This window comes from Gadus macrocephalus, chromosome 14 (genome assembly GCF_031168955.1).
Source record: "Gadus macrocephalus chromosome 14, ASM3116895v1".
Classification (NCBI taxonomy): Eukaryota; Metazoa; Chordata; class Actinopteri; order Gadiformes; family Gadidae; genus Gadus; species Gadus macrocephalus.
The window spans coordinates 9,741,407-9,758,624 of record NC_082395.1 but is presented as its reverse complement, the minus strand read 5'-3'; the positions used below and the strand labels follow the sequence as shown (position 1 = coordinate 9,758,624).

Sequence of the window (17,218 nt, the reverse complement as noted above, 5' to 3'; positions counted from 1 at the left end):
CACCAATTTCTCCTCGGGATTCCAGCAAGATAGCGTGGCGCAATAATTAATGATGTTTTTACACAATCTTGGTAATTTGAAGCAGCAGCTTCAACTACTGCCTGTGTGTGTGTGTGTGTGTGTGTGTGTGTGTGTGTGTGTGTGTGTGTGTGTGTGTGTGTGTGTGTGTGTGTGTGTGTGTGTGTGTGTGTGTGTGTGTGTGTGTGAGTGTGTGTGTGTGTGTGTGTGTGTGTGTTTGTGTGTGTGGGTGTGTGAAAGCGCGTGTGTGTGTGTGTAAAATAGGTTAGTCTTCATTAGCACCCCAACCCCTCCACACCCCTTTCCCCCCCAAGCTGTTTCCAGGGTGAGATTACTTCCCAGGATAACCCAAATAGCAGAGAGCTGTGCAAAACAAACAGGCTGGAACACCAATATGCTTTTAAAAGCAACATATTATCCACTCGACACAACATCTACGATACTCAAATGCAAAAAAAAACGGGAGTACGGGATGCATCCCAAAATATCTGAAAAAATTGAATACAATGAATGAAGTGAACAATCGACCCATCATTATAATAATAATGGATTGAATTTATATAGCGCTTTTCTGGACACTCAAAGACGCTTTACAGTGAAGGGGGGACCTCACTAACCACCACCAGTGTGTAGCACCCACATTAGGCTATTTTCATATTTTTCCAACTCAATAGAGAGGCAGCATGCAATTTTTGCTGTGTTTTCTGTTCCATTTAACCTGCACTTGGAAGCAATGCAAGCCTCATTACACAGTGTAATGCCAGTGCTGTCAATGTTATTTGCGGATGGGATGTTAACGTTACACATAAAGTTAGCTTGTTTTGAACAATTTCACCGTTTGTTATCTGATCTGCGGTCCGTATTCTCTCCAAAAATACAAGCACACGCACCCTCAGTTGTGTGCACGTGATACTCAGGGATATCAACACATGATATGATGGTAGAATTGCGAATACAATCTATATCCCATCATCATCAAACTAAAAACTAAACAAGGATAAACTCTCATACAAGTCCTCTGTGCTCCTATCAATAATGTTTAGGGGGGGCCACGATTAGAGTCTCGCCACCTGTTGAACCAACCCTCAAGCAACGGAAGGTGACATGGAACAGTGCTGCAAGGGAATCCAATAGAGCCTTTCTGAAACGGAGGGGTTTCCTCGCGTCCAGGGGGGCCGGGCTGGTGGGGGCGTTGAGATCAGTCCAACAACACACACTTGACATTCCACAGCGCGGCCACGGCGTCATGTTTACTCGTGATTAACGTGTGCTTAAAAGGGGTCCACACATCTACACAGTGGCAACACTCCGCCTCACACAGCCCTGTCCATCACTCTGAAGAGACATCCGCGGGTCCAGCGGAGGAGGGGCTTACCTGTTTGTAGAGCCAGCCCCTCACCACCACCGGGACGTTGAGGTTGCGTTTGATGGCATGGTCCCGCTTGCCAAAGCTGTGGACTTTCCCGGAGGCCCTGAGGTTCTGCACCTTGGGGGGGGGGGGGGGGGGTAAAGCAAACACTGTAGCGATCTCTGCCTCTAGAGGGACCTTTGTTGAGGGATTGCTAGTTTGTTTTTAAATGAACTGTTCCGGGAATTGCAGTTTAAAGCTGACTGATGATTACTATCGCTCTCTCATTCTCCTTTTCCGCAAACTGCTTCCATAAAATGAGTATTTACCAAAGATATATTTTTAAATATGTATATATACCCACCTAAAAGAACAACAATCTGAACGAATATTCAAGAATAGTCTGTTTTGTTTCCTTCCGTGCAGGAACTTTTCTGCACTTTTTTTCTGTTTGGCTGACAGGACTGGCTGAATGCATGCCTATGATTTCCAACTTCCTGCTTTTGATAGCATGGGTCCTTCCAGGGAAAGTTGCATATGTCACTAATCGACTAGAGTGTGGACATTTGCCAAACGACTTCTACGTGGAGCGCAGTTTATCTCAGACAAACAGGAAAGCTATCTGCTTGTACTGGCTGGCTAACAGCAGGGGTTACATACCGTTGTAATAAGTCAAATGCATAACAAAATCCCCTTACGATATAATTTTATCATGGATGTATTACAATATCATCGGTCAAGCACACATTCTCCTAAGGATTGAGTTATTGCATAATGATTCATTGCATTTTAAATGAAACTATGGCAATCTAAACTAAAATTAAACGATATAATGAATCAAAACTAAGACTGATGAGCAGTACATATAATAAGGCTCAAACAATGACTGCCTTGAGTGGTCCAGAAAAAAAAATTTCCGCCCAATATAATTGCTCGTCTACTTGATTCAAATGCCCGGATTACCGTAATAGATTACCATACAGCAGAAATGTCCAGCCCCTGGAGAGTTTTGTAATTGAGTTCCCGTATGCTTGAAAAATAGCCAACCTTTTCCGGTCGAAGACTATTAATCAGACTGAGAAAGTGTTCTGAGTCGTATACTAGTGCATATTAAACCATGTGGGCCCCACGAGCACCGACAGTCACTCTGAGAACTATAAAAGCAGAAATCGTTCAAAGCATTCAATTTATTTTCCTAGTACGAGTACTACAATTGCTTGTGATTCTTAACTGAGTCAGATCAACCAACGGTTTGCGACACAAATCCTCATAAAGTAGGAGTTTAATTAAATGAATGTTCAGGTCGTGGCATCATGTGACTCACCCTGGACCCCGGGGTGGTGTCCACTGCCGTTGACGGGACACCCGTGGAGGACTGGCTGACCACACTGGGGGTCCTCTGATTGGCCAGTTGCTTGGACATGCGGGATTCTATCCTACAGGGGAGTAGTAGGGGGCAGAGCACAGCATAAAGATCAATGAGCCGAGTGGCCAGGTAGTACAGGGACTACTTTCTTCGCACTTTATCCTCTCTATCAGCACAGCTCGGAAAAACTCAAATACAGTTGATGCCTGAGTTGTCAGATAGTGGCGGATGTGACTCCTTCCTGCCCCTGGCCCGCGATCCCCCAAAGAGCCAAGGGCTTTACACTTGATGAGCTGTCTGTTCCCTGCACTCCACTGGGCCTTGCTCAGACAAAGAGTTACAATCATCATAGATCATTGAACAAGATACACACAGACACAAATGGCAGGAAAAGTGCTAAAGCATGCGCGCACACACACACACACACACACACACACACACACACACACACACACACACACACACACACACACACACACACACACACACACACACACACACACACACACACACACACACACACACACACACAGTCCGTATAAGTATCTTCATTACAAATCACATTTCACATTGTCATCAGAATTTCTTCGAAAAATATTACCTATGTAGAAGAAATAGAACACGGAACAAAAAGTATATACATATATCTTGTCATTTGCTATAGTTTTCATTTCATCTATCTATACGCTGTAAGATAGATAAGCAGGAATCAGAGCCAACTGTGGAATCCAGCATTCCCGCAGTGTTGTGAGCATAGACGCTGAAGAATTAATGGAGGAAGGCAAAAAAAAAATCGATATCTTTGTGATGCAGGACCGCGGGGATGTGCTGCAATGTGGAGCAGGAAAGGTTTAAGCAGCCAAAGTTAAGCAGAGCATTGTCGCTTCTATTGTGTTGCAGACAAAAAAACGACAGCAAAATAATAAACCTCATTTGCTTAGTAGCTCACGTTATTGTCTGTCCAAAGACCCTGTTTTTTTAGAAAGATGACACATTTACCCTGTACTACATGTGTCTTTGGTTAACATGTGGAAACATTAGGAATGCATATATATAAAGGATTTGTCATGTTGATTTAATGTATATAATAGAAGTGTTGAAGTAGAATGCCTGTAGAACAGGCGGGAGCGATGCATCGTTTTGCAAATGTCTCACTTCTTCACAGCCACATAGTGAACTACGTCAACAACTCCTACGTCAGCATCTCCTCGGGTTGCTCAGACAGCTTGGAAAGAAGCTGGATGAAAATGTGACCGCAGTCGGGGAGAACAATAACATGTTGACCTTGGAAGGTCAAACAGTCTGTGATGTGTGGAACGTTCCACCCATGGCATTGTGCTCAGTTAAACCTCTACATGTGTTTGCTTTTAATCACAAAAGCCACGATCCTTTTAAACCTGCAATATGTCTCGCCTTTACTGCAGTCAATCCCTGTTGTTCAAACATAGTTCGTACTATTAGGACTTTCCAGAGAAAGAGTAACTAAACCAATCCACCAATGCCTCAATAAGCATCATCTACTATTCTCATAGAATCTTGACTGCCTATTCGGTCTGCAGTGAAAAGTACTGAAACTGTGTGATGGCAATGGCCCAGGTAGTTCAATAGTATTTAGTGCTTGGATGACCCAGAAGGCCAAGGTCTTCCTGGCTTTGATGGCCTGCTTGCGACAGGAAACGGTGTGTGTGACCCCTACAACAGCACTGCCATTGGAACCCTGCATTGTTCTGACGGAGGCAGGGAGGGGGGGTTAAAAGGAGCACTATCCTTCCTTCTATCTTCTGCTTTGTATTCAAGCCTAAGAAGCTAAAGACTAAAAGAGAAGGGCTGGGCTTTTGAGACGAAGAGACTAAGGCTTAAAAAGTAGAGGTGGAACTTTGCTGAGCGGGGAGGGTCGCCTGTGGATTAAAGCATAGCAACGCTCTGCTCCTGATGCTGGAGGCAGGCCAGTGTTTTTGGTTTGTTTGGGGGACATTGCTATGACGATAAGGGCGCTCTCTTTTTTTTTTGTAAAGATTTATTAGTATTGACCACCAGTGCCACTCAAACAGATCCTCTGGAGATCTGTTGTGCGAGAGAGGGGTGGTGTTTTACATCAAAAAGCGCCTTTCACTCCCTTTTATTCCTCCTCTCTCCCTCCCACTCTCTGACACAGTTTATCCTTTCCCCCAGCAGGTGGACCTGGGGAGTTGGGACTGGTGATATATTGTTCAAAGTGCAGCAATCAATAACCAACTCAAAGACCCCAGGACAAGGAACCTTCTGCCAATAATGGAAAAGAAGTTCAGTATCGACTCTCTACCCTCTCCGTCCTCAATTTGAAACCTTCCCTTAGGAATAAAGGAGGTCTGCACCATTAGAAATTAGTCCCAGGGACTTGGGGAAACCTACTTCCCTATTTAGACCACGTGCGTCTCGTGAACACCATGAGGGCGTGTGCAGTGCTTCAATGCTGCGTGTTTACATGGGCCGCTTCATGGATGGAGGTCGTCCCTGCAAATCATCCATGATTTAGCGTGACTCGATCACAAGCATGACCTTGACCAAGCATGTTTGAAGTAAGATTATATTTTCATGAAGATTAGCAACACCAGTAGGATGTGTTACAACTTCCCTGTTGACACCCTTGCACAAGGGCATCTACCCGTTGGTAGTTGTCGGAACGAGTTGTTCCAATATAAATAGTATTTATATTCTCAAAGGGTCATACAGGTCTATTCTCTATTCTCACGGCTCCATATTTAATAACGACACACTGCAACATTCAGCCCTTATAAGGGCAAGCTCAACTCAAAAACCCAAGGGGAAAAGGAGGAGCCCTTCAGAAGTTGGAAAGTAACAATACAGTGGTATATGGCAGCGGTGAGCTGGGGTAATCATGACAGAGCTTGGCTTTTCCTCAGTAAATATAACCATTCTCACATTCTCGGTACATCTCGATCTATTCTCAGGATGTCAAGCTTAAAGAGATCAGCTGTGGCATTATGAGCCAAGAGAGCGATTATGTTACTGTTGCAAGTATGCGCGTGAGTTATGCATTAACTTTTGCCCTCCGGTGGGTTTGTGGCTTGAACACACAGAGACAAGAGAGCAAGGCACAGGGTTGGACAGAAGTTTCCGTTGTGAGTGGAGATGAACCTCCGCCGTTACTGTACACATCTCCTAATCCCAGAGACGGTGGAGGTCAAATACTATGCCCTCTAAAGCTAGCTACATTAAACAGGATCGTACACCTGTTGCTTTACATTCTGCCATAGGGTTCGGCTTTCTCAAACACAATAACAACACATGCTGGCTTCACCTAACCACACGACCAATAACTAATGCAGACAACTGTTTTGAACCGCACGCTGTTGACTGACGGAGCAAATTATGCCTCTCTGGGCACTTGAGACTAAGTGTACTAATTCAATCGGAATGCTGCCTATTTAAAGTCACATGCCTATTGCTGGTCAAGTGACAAAAGAAATAATAAAATGAGAATGTTGTTAATGCAGGTATTTCATGTGTAGAATCCCAACTGGTAATAATAAATATCATTATTCGAATGGTCAAAGTGAACAACATAAGATTCACGATCCATGCAGAGCTCTAAATAACTTAAACTAACTTATAAATCATCATTTGGACCACCATCTCTTTCTGCAAATCAATAGCCCTTTGAGTCGATCAACTAAAGCGTTGAATTAACTTATTGTTTCCAAGGCAAGGCAACTTTATTTATATAGCACTTTTCATACACAAGGCAGACTAAAAGTGCTTCACATATAAACATTGTCATACAATAAAAGAAAATAATAGATAAGTAAAAGAAAACGTATGCAAAGAAATGACTAAAATAGAAAGTTTAAAAGGCATTTTAGCAATAAAATAGAAAATAAAGGCAAAGTTTAAAAAGCTTTTTAGAAAGTGCAATGTATTTAAGATTGAGCAGAAAGCTAAAGCAAACATAAAAGTATTCAGTCTTGTTTTAAAGGTGCTCAGAGTTGGGGCAAGTCTTAAATCCTCAGGGAGTTTGTTCCAGCTATTTGTATTTAAATAAAAAAGGCACATACAAGCAATAGTTGGGTCATCAGCACCTAGTCTACATATTGACCTTAATGAAAACACTGGAAACTCCCATCATCAGTTAGTATGAGTAGTACCACCATGGGTCCGTGCTACTGTGAACCAGGTGGTTAAGATCAGTCTCTCATCTCTGGCCTGTGCTTTTCCCCGTAGACCAGACACCAAACCCTTGACTCCATCAGGCTGTATTTTCCAATGCCTCCGCTCAATAACTCCAAACCTTCACAACAGTACAGACCAGTGCCGCTTTCACCCTGAGAGGAAGACAAACTCACTCACCTGTCCTGCAGTGTGTACTCTGTGTTTTCAGGAGATATCTGACCGGTCACAGGGTGTCGGAATGATGTACTCCTCTGGTTGTGGCTGCAGTGGGGAGGGAGAGAGGAGAGAATGATAAGGAGGGGAAGATAACCTCCAAGACAAAGTGAAGTTAGTGTAGGATCACCACCACCACCACCACCACCACCACCCCCACCACCACCACCACCACCCCCACCACCACCACCCCCACCCTCTCATCACATCCATCAATCAGAGGGGGTTTACAGTGGGCTGATGGCGGGGAACGTTTGACCATGACCACATGTTGTGTCCATAACAACCACATCCCCTGCCAACTGCAGAACGGGTGATGCTGCTGAACCCTGGTCATGACCGAGGGCTTGTATTTCACACAAACGGTGAGGGTCAGCACTCCTTGCCCTAACCACCCGCCATCCCCTTTATTGATTTCAATTTCATGGCTCCATTCATCGCTGTAACTAGGACGTTAAAACGTGTCAGTGACGACGGGGAAACAGAGGCAGACAGGTGCCGGCTGTTGCTTTTAACATTTTATTAATGTTTGTTTACACACTAGATAACCGTAACAGATATCGCTGTGTGTAAATCTACCGTTGGTTTTTCCGCTTCATTGACCGCGCACACATAGTCAGGTGGAACAGGCCTGCTATGCAGTTAGGACAGGTAGAGTTAGAGTTAAGAAGTTCTGGTTACTAACTATGTCTGTATTGGATATGATGATATAATATCTGAATAAATAACATACAATGCACAAATAATCTCAATCAATACAAGGTGATTGGTTTCATCTTATTATTAATTATTTCAGATTATTCTCCCTGGTTATGATCACTATCTTTGCCTTTTATTTGTATTGGTCTGTGTGCTATCGTGGTGAGGGGGGGTTTGTCCATGTGCTGACTACGGCTCATTACATCCTGAGGGACTGAGATGACAGAAAACAAACACAAGCATTTCTCACACTGTGCCGTGAGGTTCAGACGCCCATGAGAAATATTACAGCTCTTTGGGCAAACTAAAGAGGCATGAATGACCGGCCATGCAGCCAAGATTAAACAGGGTTTAATTACACAAAGACTCATGGATATTTGCTCCCGCATGTAGGTTATTGCTACAGTAACAGTTCACAAGCATGAAGGAACGTTTATTAATCTTGCTTTGGCTGAACAATTCAAAAGCGTATAATCTTTCTTCTATATGACAGAATATCCGTTGATATCTATTCGTACTATACTGCATTGCCTCCAGGGATATTGATATCATGATGAGGAAAAGAGAACCATTAATACAAGCTTCATGATAACCATTCTATACTTTGTGGAAAACCTGAGGTCTGAGTACACACACAAGTGAAATAGCGATGTGCTTGAATATCATGCAGGCTGTATTGCGCATAGTGCAATTACTATTGCCTGTCAATGACAAGCGTGAATGCAACACTTCTCATGAGGGAGAAACCTAAGGAGGGAGGGGGCAGAGAGGGAGTGTATTATATTCATATATATTTTCTTTTCCCTCTTTTTACTCACTGATCTTACCTACAATACCTTTATCTATAATTATATTATATATATAAAGTATATTTTTCCTTTATAATCAATCTGTTAATGTTTATTCCAACATGTCAGGGATACTCTCAAGTCGCTTTTTTTTTACGATGATAGCACACAGCATCATCTCAAATAAATAATTCTAATTGCATTCACCCTACCCAGCTCGTGTTACATTTCATCTATGTGTGAAAAGCTGTGATTTACCAGCAGTGAACAGGATATGTTATGCAAGATCAACATTTAAGACAGCACGGCATTCTCAGTGTCCACTGCAAACACACTTATGTGGGCTGTCCAGAGTCTGCCGGAGCAGCTTGGGAGGCCGTTGGACAGTCCATTCATCTAGGACAGTTACTCTATGAAGTACAAGGGGACATACCTCTGGTGCTGTAGCTCTTCATGCATGCCTTATTCACCCATCGTTATAGATCATTCCCTTTCATTACCCTTTTATTAACTATCATTACAAATCATTAACTTTCATTACCTAACTTATCAATGCCTTTCATTACCCTCATTGCCATGAATTACCTGTCAATGCCTTTCATTAACTTTCATTACATTTTACTAACTATCATTACCATTCATAACCTATCATTACCTAGCATTACCTAGCCTTACCCATCCTAACCTTGCATTACCTGCAGCTCTTCCTTAGGTATTTGCGCTCACTCTTCATTCTATACTTTCCTTGCTATTTTTTTATTCTTTACCGTTGAAGAGACAGCCAAGTAACGCTGAGAGAGAGTGGACCCATGTTTGCAGGATAAACACTGCAATGCAGTTTGAATCCAGCCAGAATGTTGCAGCGGTTCAACTCAGAAAACAGGCTGCTCCAAAACACAGTCACACACACTGGGGCACACACAAGCACAGACCGACTTTCCCCGGATGTACCAAGGGTATAAGATAACGACGTGTGCATAATGAATTTGAGTAAACACATAACGCTCTGAAGGGCAGCCTATGTGCTTTGCTTAAAGAAGCGCTGGATGAAAGAAAGCGCTGGTGCCCTATAGCGACCCCAGGCGGCAGAGGGAGGTACTACGGCTGTAGAGCAAGGAGAAGATGAATGTATGCGTTGACATTTAGAAAAGGTGGATGCTGCATTTTAAAAGGCGTCATCGGAATTGCTTCTCTACATGCAGCAGTTCACATAGAAGACAAACCACAGCACGTATGAATTAAAATAAGGACATTGAAGGACACCGGCACGTTTACATTGCAGTATACAAACACACGCGCCCGCGCACACGCACACACACAGTCTGCATTGTTCTGGTAATAGTGCATCATTTGCGGAGCTGCACTGGGCCCTCGGAGCCCCACAAAAGCCTCCCCTGTTAATTATGAATATGCATTCTTTTGAGGCTTTTGTTTCAGCCGCATTACTTCTGAGCTATTTGTCAAGGAATTCACCACATCCCCATTTACCGAGCAAATACCGCAGCGCCTCCGTGGCTCTGTGCATTAGCAACAGTTTACATGAGCCGTCCCGACCGGAGAAGCACTTGGTGCTGAGGGAAGGTTCAGCCCCCCTGCCTGGGAGAAGGGGAGCCGTGATGACAGTATCAGCAGGAGAGATCCACTGCAGGGCTTATGAAATATGCATACGATCATTACAATATAGAATGACGGTTGTAAATCTTGGCTTACCGGCAATTAAAGTACAGCTCAGCGTAAAGCTATAACAAGGATTTGCTGTATATGGAGATGATAATGTTAAATGTGATATGTATACAGATTCAACTATTTGTATCTCTCTTTAGGTTATATCTTAACCCCAAGTAAGAAACCAAAAGAATGGACTAAAGATGTAAAGTCTGCTCGAGATTTGACCAGTGATAAACCGAAATGCCTTAATACCATAACACAAGGAATCTGCATAGGTTCCCATATGACTCATGTGTCAACATCCAGTGTAGCAACCCTAACATTTCAGGGGGAGGGGGGGGGGGGGGGGGGGGGGGGGGGGGCGTGTAGGGGTACTTCGCTCGCTGTACGTCATGGAGAAGCTGCAGGTCAAGTAGAGCTAGAATGGGGGCATCCTACACCGTGATGGGGCCCCAGGGAAGAGCTCCGTTTACAATGCAGTGAAGAGCTGGGTTTACAATGCAGTGACACTGCAGTGTAAACATGACCTGGAGGTTAAGGTGAGGGCCCGAGTGAGGCTACTCTTCACATAGATCAACACAGGTGTTCAATGCACCAGAGTTTTGTTGTTGAAAAAATTATTGAAAGAAATACAACTTCCAAAAGAGGGTGAATATGAGGCTCTTAGCGGGATGGAGCTCAAACACAGGTCCAATAAACACTCCAGCAGCAACATGTAGGAGAGACGTTGGAAAACAATTCCGATAGCTCCAACATCCAATATGTCCTCCATCGCCATGCCTCTTTTTCCCGCCGCCACTGACCAAAGTCCAAAAGTCCAAAAGCAACAGGCTCAACAGGGTAATTCCTGTTCAAATAGTGGAGTTCATTTTTAGCAACAGGGCGATGAGGGTGGCTTGACCCCCTCAGAGCCAACCCCAAGCAAACAACAAAAACAAAAGCTAAATAACCACCACAAAACCTCACCCTCTGAACACACACGCCCCCCGGCCATGCTCCGAAACAAACGGCAAGCCAAACACTTATCAACGTCGGGTCACGGCGAAGAAACTAAACTAAAGAAGCTCTAGCCCCGGGGGTGAATCATTGACTTGCCGTGGGTCCGGTTGCTGGGCTGGGTGCTGCGGGGGTCCGGCGGGGCGGCGCGGGGCAGGTGTGCGTTTGCAGAAGCAGACTCTCATAGCATACCTGCCGGCATCCACACGGAGCAGCGGTGTGGAGCAGCGGGGGGCAGCAGCCGTGCACAGCAGTGGTGCAGAGCACTAAGTGGAGAGCACTGAGCTAGAGCACCGGCCGGAGGATATGCAGGACAGCCGTGGGGCTAGCGCTCCCTCTGAGGCATGTTGTCTCGTCACCGAGGAGAGCTTTACTCCACAGCCAGAGATCAGGCCGCCTGCCATGAGAGGGCTTGGTTGCTTATCTTTCCCCCCCCCCCCTTCCTCCCTTCCTGCTCTTTACCTAATTCTCTCTCTCGCCCACTCTCTCCCACTCTCTCTCTCCCCCACACAATCTCTCTCTCTCTCTCTCTCTCTCTCTCGCTCTCTCTCGCTCTCTTTCCCCCTCTCTCGCTCTCTTTCCCCCTCTCTCACCGTGTTTGTGCCTCTCTCACCGTGTTTGTGCCTCTCTCTCTCTCTCTCTCTCTCTCTCTCTCTCTCTCTCTCTCTCTCTCTCTCTCTCTCTCTCTCTCTCTCTCTCTCTCTCTCTCTCTCTCTCTCTCTCTCTCTCTCTCTCTCTCTCTCTCTCTCTCTCTCTCTCTCTCTCTCTCACACACACTCACTTTTTCTCTGTCTCTCTCCCTCTCTCAGATTGTGTGTGACCCTCTCTTTTTCTCTCTCACTTCCTCTTTCTCACTATCTCTCTCTCTCTCTCTCTCTCTCTCTCTGCTTCCCTCACGACTATAAATTACTCTACCTTTAAATTAATCAAACATGGATCAGGGAAAATGGGAACAATATGTGACCGTGTGAGAGGAACTAGCACAGTTTCCGTTGAGCTGCGGGAAACCGTTCATCTTTTCATCCCATTCATTCTGCTGTTATTTTCCCAGCACGAGATATCTCTACCATTTTGCAGTGATTTTCTTTCCCATCGCAATGGCTGTGTGCTGTTATTTAAAATCAAGGTGTTAGAGCATTTAAGAATGACTTCTTGTCATTCTCTTAAGAATGACAGAATTAGTTCGGAATCAAATTCTGTAGATAATATTGGCACTGGCAGAATGAACTTTGGAAGCCTACTCTGTAAAAAAGGGAAACCAAAGATCTTGGCAGGGTATCATAGCGAATGGGTTATTATTTATAACAGCTAAATATTTGGCAATACTTTAGTCATATAGCTCTATGACCCACAGTTGACTCAACCAATAACGCTGACACTATGATAAACTGTTAACAGCCTAGAACAGAGTCACCCTCACCCTGTTATATTTGCTGTGCGGTTTACTTAGGTGAATGGAGAATTCCCGCTCATTATGCCCAAGGAACACAAAGATGACAAAGATATTGATGTAGTTGATACTTGGAGGAGTCATCTTCCCTGAATCATTGTGTGTAACAATGCTGACCCAATAGACTGCGGTGATCTTTCAGAGCGGATCTGAGAAAAAACAAGGCATAATGTACAATTAACTGGCTCATTGATCATCTAAGTCGTGCACTTCTACAGATCTGCAGAGAACACACAGTCGTTTGAGACAACCGAGCTGAAAGTGTAATCGAATTAGTTGCAGCACATTCAGAAGGAATATCAACTTGAGCTAATCATGCCATTTCCAATGCTGAAATTACTAAAGCGGTTAAGCGGAAAAGGTTTTACCTATGCCAACGGAAACAGAAAAGTGTTGGGTATTTGTATACCCCGTTATTGGCTTAAAAGTCTATCAGGAAACCATAAATGTTCATGAAAATCATCAAAAACAAATAGATAACGAGAGAACATCCACTAAGCATGACAACACAGCATGTCAGCATATGTAAAGTGTTTGCTCAGCGATAATATCTAATGGGATAGCCTTTATTTCACAAGAACGCGTATGGATCGAATACTGTATGAGGCGACGTGAGACACACAAATTCTGCCGCTGTGCCTCACTAATCTGGGATGGAAATGCACCACATTTACCAGATTTAAAAAAAGGCCTGTCCCTTCCGCAAAGGGAAAAGCTTTCCTCAGTTCCAAGTAGGCCTACGCAAAATCGTTATATCATTACAATGTTTATACTGCAAACTTCTTTCAAAATACAATACTCATATACCTTATATAATGGAGTACTATGTAAATATTTAGGAAAAGGATTTTAGGGTAAGATCCTTTTATGTCTTTTCCCACCATTACAATTATTCAGAGCTGGCATGAACGGGCGCCTCTGCCAAGCCGTCCAATGAGCCCATCCTTTAGTGAACAATGGCAGAGACCCTGAGCTGGGATGACATCAGACTCATGTTATTACAGCCTCGGTGAACAGCAGCTATGTCTCTCTAGCCAGGCATGAAGCCATGAGAATTTCAAATGACCAGAACAAAGCTGTGCTCCCCGCAACCCTCCCAGTGGGAGGAGGGAGCCACCCATCCCAGCAAAGGCCCTGCCATGCCCCATGGAGGGCCAACAGAAGAGGGCATCACTGGGGGGGGGGGGGAAGCAAGGGTGGCCCATTAGCAGTCCCTACACACGTTGTTGTGACACAGCACCTTTCAATGCAGTGTCAGTATCCACGTCGAAACCTGTCCCAAGAGGGAGGCAGGCAAAACAAATCAATTCCATTGCGGTGATTGTGAAAGTGGCCCAAGTTTGGACAGGGGTGAAAGCATGGGGTGAAGAAAGATAAAATAGACTCCGACCATGATTGAAGGTAATAATTGTGTCAGAATGACACTGTTCCGAACTGTAATGCAGATGTCAAGCCTGGCGATACAAATATGTTTTTTATAGACATTTTCCTACCCGTCCGGTCAGTTGGAGAAATTACCTATAATGGCCGTCTATAAAAAGAGAAAACGAAAGAAAGAGCGAGTTGAACTGATGGAAGATTAACTGCGAGACCAAGAACAGCCGGCTCAGCAGCTTCCCTTGGCAGCACAGACTGTCTTCCCTTCTCCTCGCTGCAGGCACCTTCTCCAGGGACTGCCCACCCTAGTGCTGCCCCACTCCGCCTGGTTCACAATTCACACCCATACATTTTGGCTCCCCCTTGGTTTCGTTGTGATGAAGGTGTACCAGTGGGGCCACTCCCTGTCATTTCTGGAGCCGCTGGCTACAGCAAGGGGAAGGAAGAACAATTTGGCCAGAGGGAGAACATTAAGGCAACATATGCACATCAGCACTTTCATGATCTCCACTCATGCAAAATCATCCCACACTTAGATATTTAAGTGGGGTGTGTTTGAGTCATTTATCATTGCACCGACTTTTATCGGCCATCAAATCTGTTACCGTGACTTGCATTTATTTTTTGGAGGATATTGATTTAAACATTCGCTGGTAAAAGAAACGAAAGCATCTCATCTGTAGGTGGGCTATATAAACCCTGCCGCTGGGCTCTGACAAATCAATGGTGGTGGAGCTTCAGGTCAATATTGAACAGCACAGATCGATCCGGCTCGTCTTATGCTGATCATTAATTCACGTGTTCCCCAAACAAAGCATTTAATGTTGCATTCAAAGAGTAATAGAGCCAAGAGGAGTTATTTATCATAGTATCCCGAGTTACTTGTTGCTTTAGGGGACATATTGTTATCGAAGGCAACATCTCAAGTTGTGTTCCTGTTTGGATAACAATGAAATTGCTAACTGGCAAACCACTGTGAAATAAATGAACAAATGATTTATGTTACATGAGTTATAAGACGTTTAGATTTGTTTGTAATACCTTGTACAAATCCTTCGAATATAGTATTTAAATTCAAACTGGGAACCCCAAAAATATAAAATATTCTGAGGAACATTCCTTAATATTATCCTTTGAAAGGATGAAAGCAACTCACTAAATGACCAATGTCTAATGAATGACTCTGGGATGTTTTGTTCCATTTATCACTATTTATAGCTTTAATTGCAATCGTGCTGCTTTAATATAGGCAGCAATGAATGTTAATACATTTAAACAAGATCAAAGACGCAATGTATAACATTTCAACTATCTCATAGCTTAAAATCACCTGGAAATATTTGTAGTCAACATCAATGATGTTTACAATATTCTTGCTATGGACCCTCCCAAAACCCCTCCCACATAAGCCAACCACAAAGCTGAGCAATGCTAGTTTGTGCACAGTAACAGTTGCACATCCAGTAAGAGTGGACTGCTTTAGAGTTTTAGAAACTCTGTAGTAAGTAAGTAAGTAAAAACTGGGCACAATGCAATATCGAAAAATGCACACAATTAGGTCTCACGGCCTATAGTCTAATGTAACTTGCTTGGTCTAACACGGGGTATTTACCCATGGGAAATTTGGGGTTTGAACACTAGTGAGATACCAATATGTTTGATGGCTTCTTTGTTAAAGTAACAAGCAATCTCGATGAAGCAGCTGTAGATCCAGCCAAAATATATCTTTTGACAACCCTAACCCCATCCTCCTGAGTAGCATCAAATTTTAATATAACAGAAGTGTCTCTATGTAATGAGAAAGTTAAACTGCCGTGGGAGATTTGTTTCAGCTTCAGGAGATCTTTTATTATACCTTATGGACAATAGTTTTGAAGAAACTATTATATAGTTTTGTAGAATAGTCTGCATCAAAGGGAGGGACACAGGTTTTTTTTCCCCTTCTTGCAGGTCCATTTTCATTTCTTCCTGCCCGACTGATCAGCTAATCCATACTGATGCTCCGATTGGTACTAGAGGTTCAAAAGGTGCTCACCTGACTCATATAAAACATAGTCTCAGGAGTGCTAAAGGGTCAGGAAGCGTGAACCAATTACGTCAAATCCTACATTCCTTCTGCAAGCTATCCAAATGACCAGATAAAAGCTATGTATAAAAATACAAAAAAGACCTACAACCCATCCACAAGAAATTAATGTATACAACTTGCAATGCTTATGTATCTGGTCCAAATACAAATGTTTGCTTAGTGACAATAGTCCAATATAATGCAAAGCATATATAATGATAATTATATTGAATAACAAAAGTTGGCACTGCTACAGTCCCTAAGATGTGTACATCTAGATGGTTGTTACAGTGTCTAAACATTGGCATTCGTGTGTTAACGCTGACCATTGCACTCCCCCAGTTTTATGTTTTCCATGACTTAAGATTAAAGCTTACATGTGCTTATTGCAGAACGTACTACAGGTCATTTTTGCTATCGTCGAGGATAATTGCTAGCCTGGCTTCTTTTCTCCAGCTGACACAGCCATCTTTTATAGACTAGTATACTGGCAAATAGAAAGACGCCAGACCTCGCTCAACACACACTCTGCAATTAATTTATCTTGTTCCGATCAGCTACTCAGTCTAGATCACAACCTATAGGCAGACTGTAATTAGGACATCTGACATGATGCTGTGATCTTGCTCGGTCAGCCAGTCAAAAGCACGGCTTTATTTAGCAAGGTAATGAGGTGATTGCTAGGGTCTTGTGTGACACCATGACGGGCGTCTTTGTTTCATCTTCCACAAAACGTGATCGTCACAGCTACACATGGCATCTCAAGCATGACAAGAGACTAATCAGACACGGCACGTACATTTATGAACACGCGAATCAAATGATTGACCTTGCCCTGTCCTTGGTTTATTTATGTCTCAACAACTGAAACAGGCGAGACGTGTGTCTCCTGCATATTTGCTGCAAGGATGCACATCTCAACCCGTGGGGAAGCTGAGAGCTCAGGTGGGTTGGGGCGCTGGGGGATAAGAAGACACCAATTTCAGGCATAAAGAGGGGAGGGCGTGGGAGTCAGTGGGCGAGAGACATGCTCTGGGCAGTAGAAGAGAGCGTGTGT

At 43.8% G+C, this 17,218-nt stretch overlaps 1 protein-coding gene across 7 annotated transcripts in view; it reads right to left on the bottom strand.

The window, feature by feature from the left end:
- Positions 1–17,218, bottom strand: part of plekha7b (pleckstrin homology domain containing, family A member 7b) — a 71,414-nt gene that overhangs the window by 33,340 nt on the left and 20,856 nt on the right. For 4 of the 7 annotated variants that reach the window (XM_060070575.1, XM_060070571.1, XM_060070569.1 and 1 more), the window contains exons 4-6: positions 7,080–7,163; positions 2,691–2,802; positions 1,394–1,498 (exon numbers count right to left, since the gene is read on the bottom strand). In XM_060070575.1, coding sequence (XP_059926558.1) covers positions 1,394–1,498; positions 2,691–2,802; positions 7,080–7,163 — 301 coding nt within the window. Of the gene's footprint in view, positions 1–1,393; positions 1,505–2,690; positions 2,803–7,079; positions 7,164–17,218 lie in introns of all 7 variants that reach the window. The other 3 variants (XM_060070568.1, XM_060070574.1, XM_060070570.1) reach the window with 1 other exon arrangement.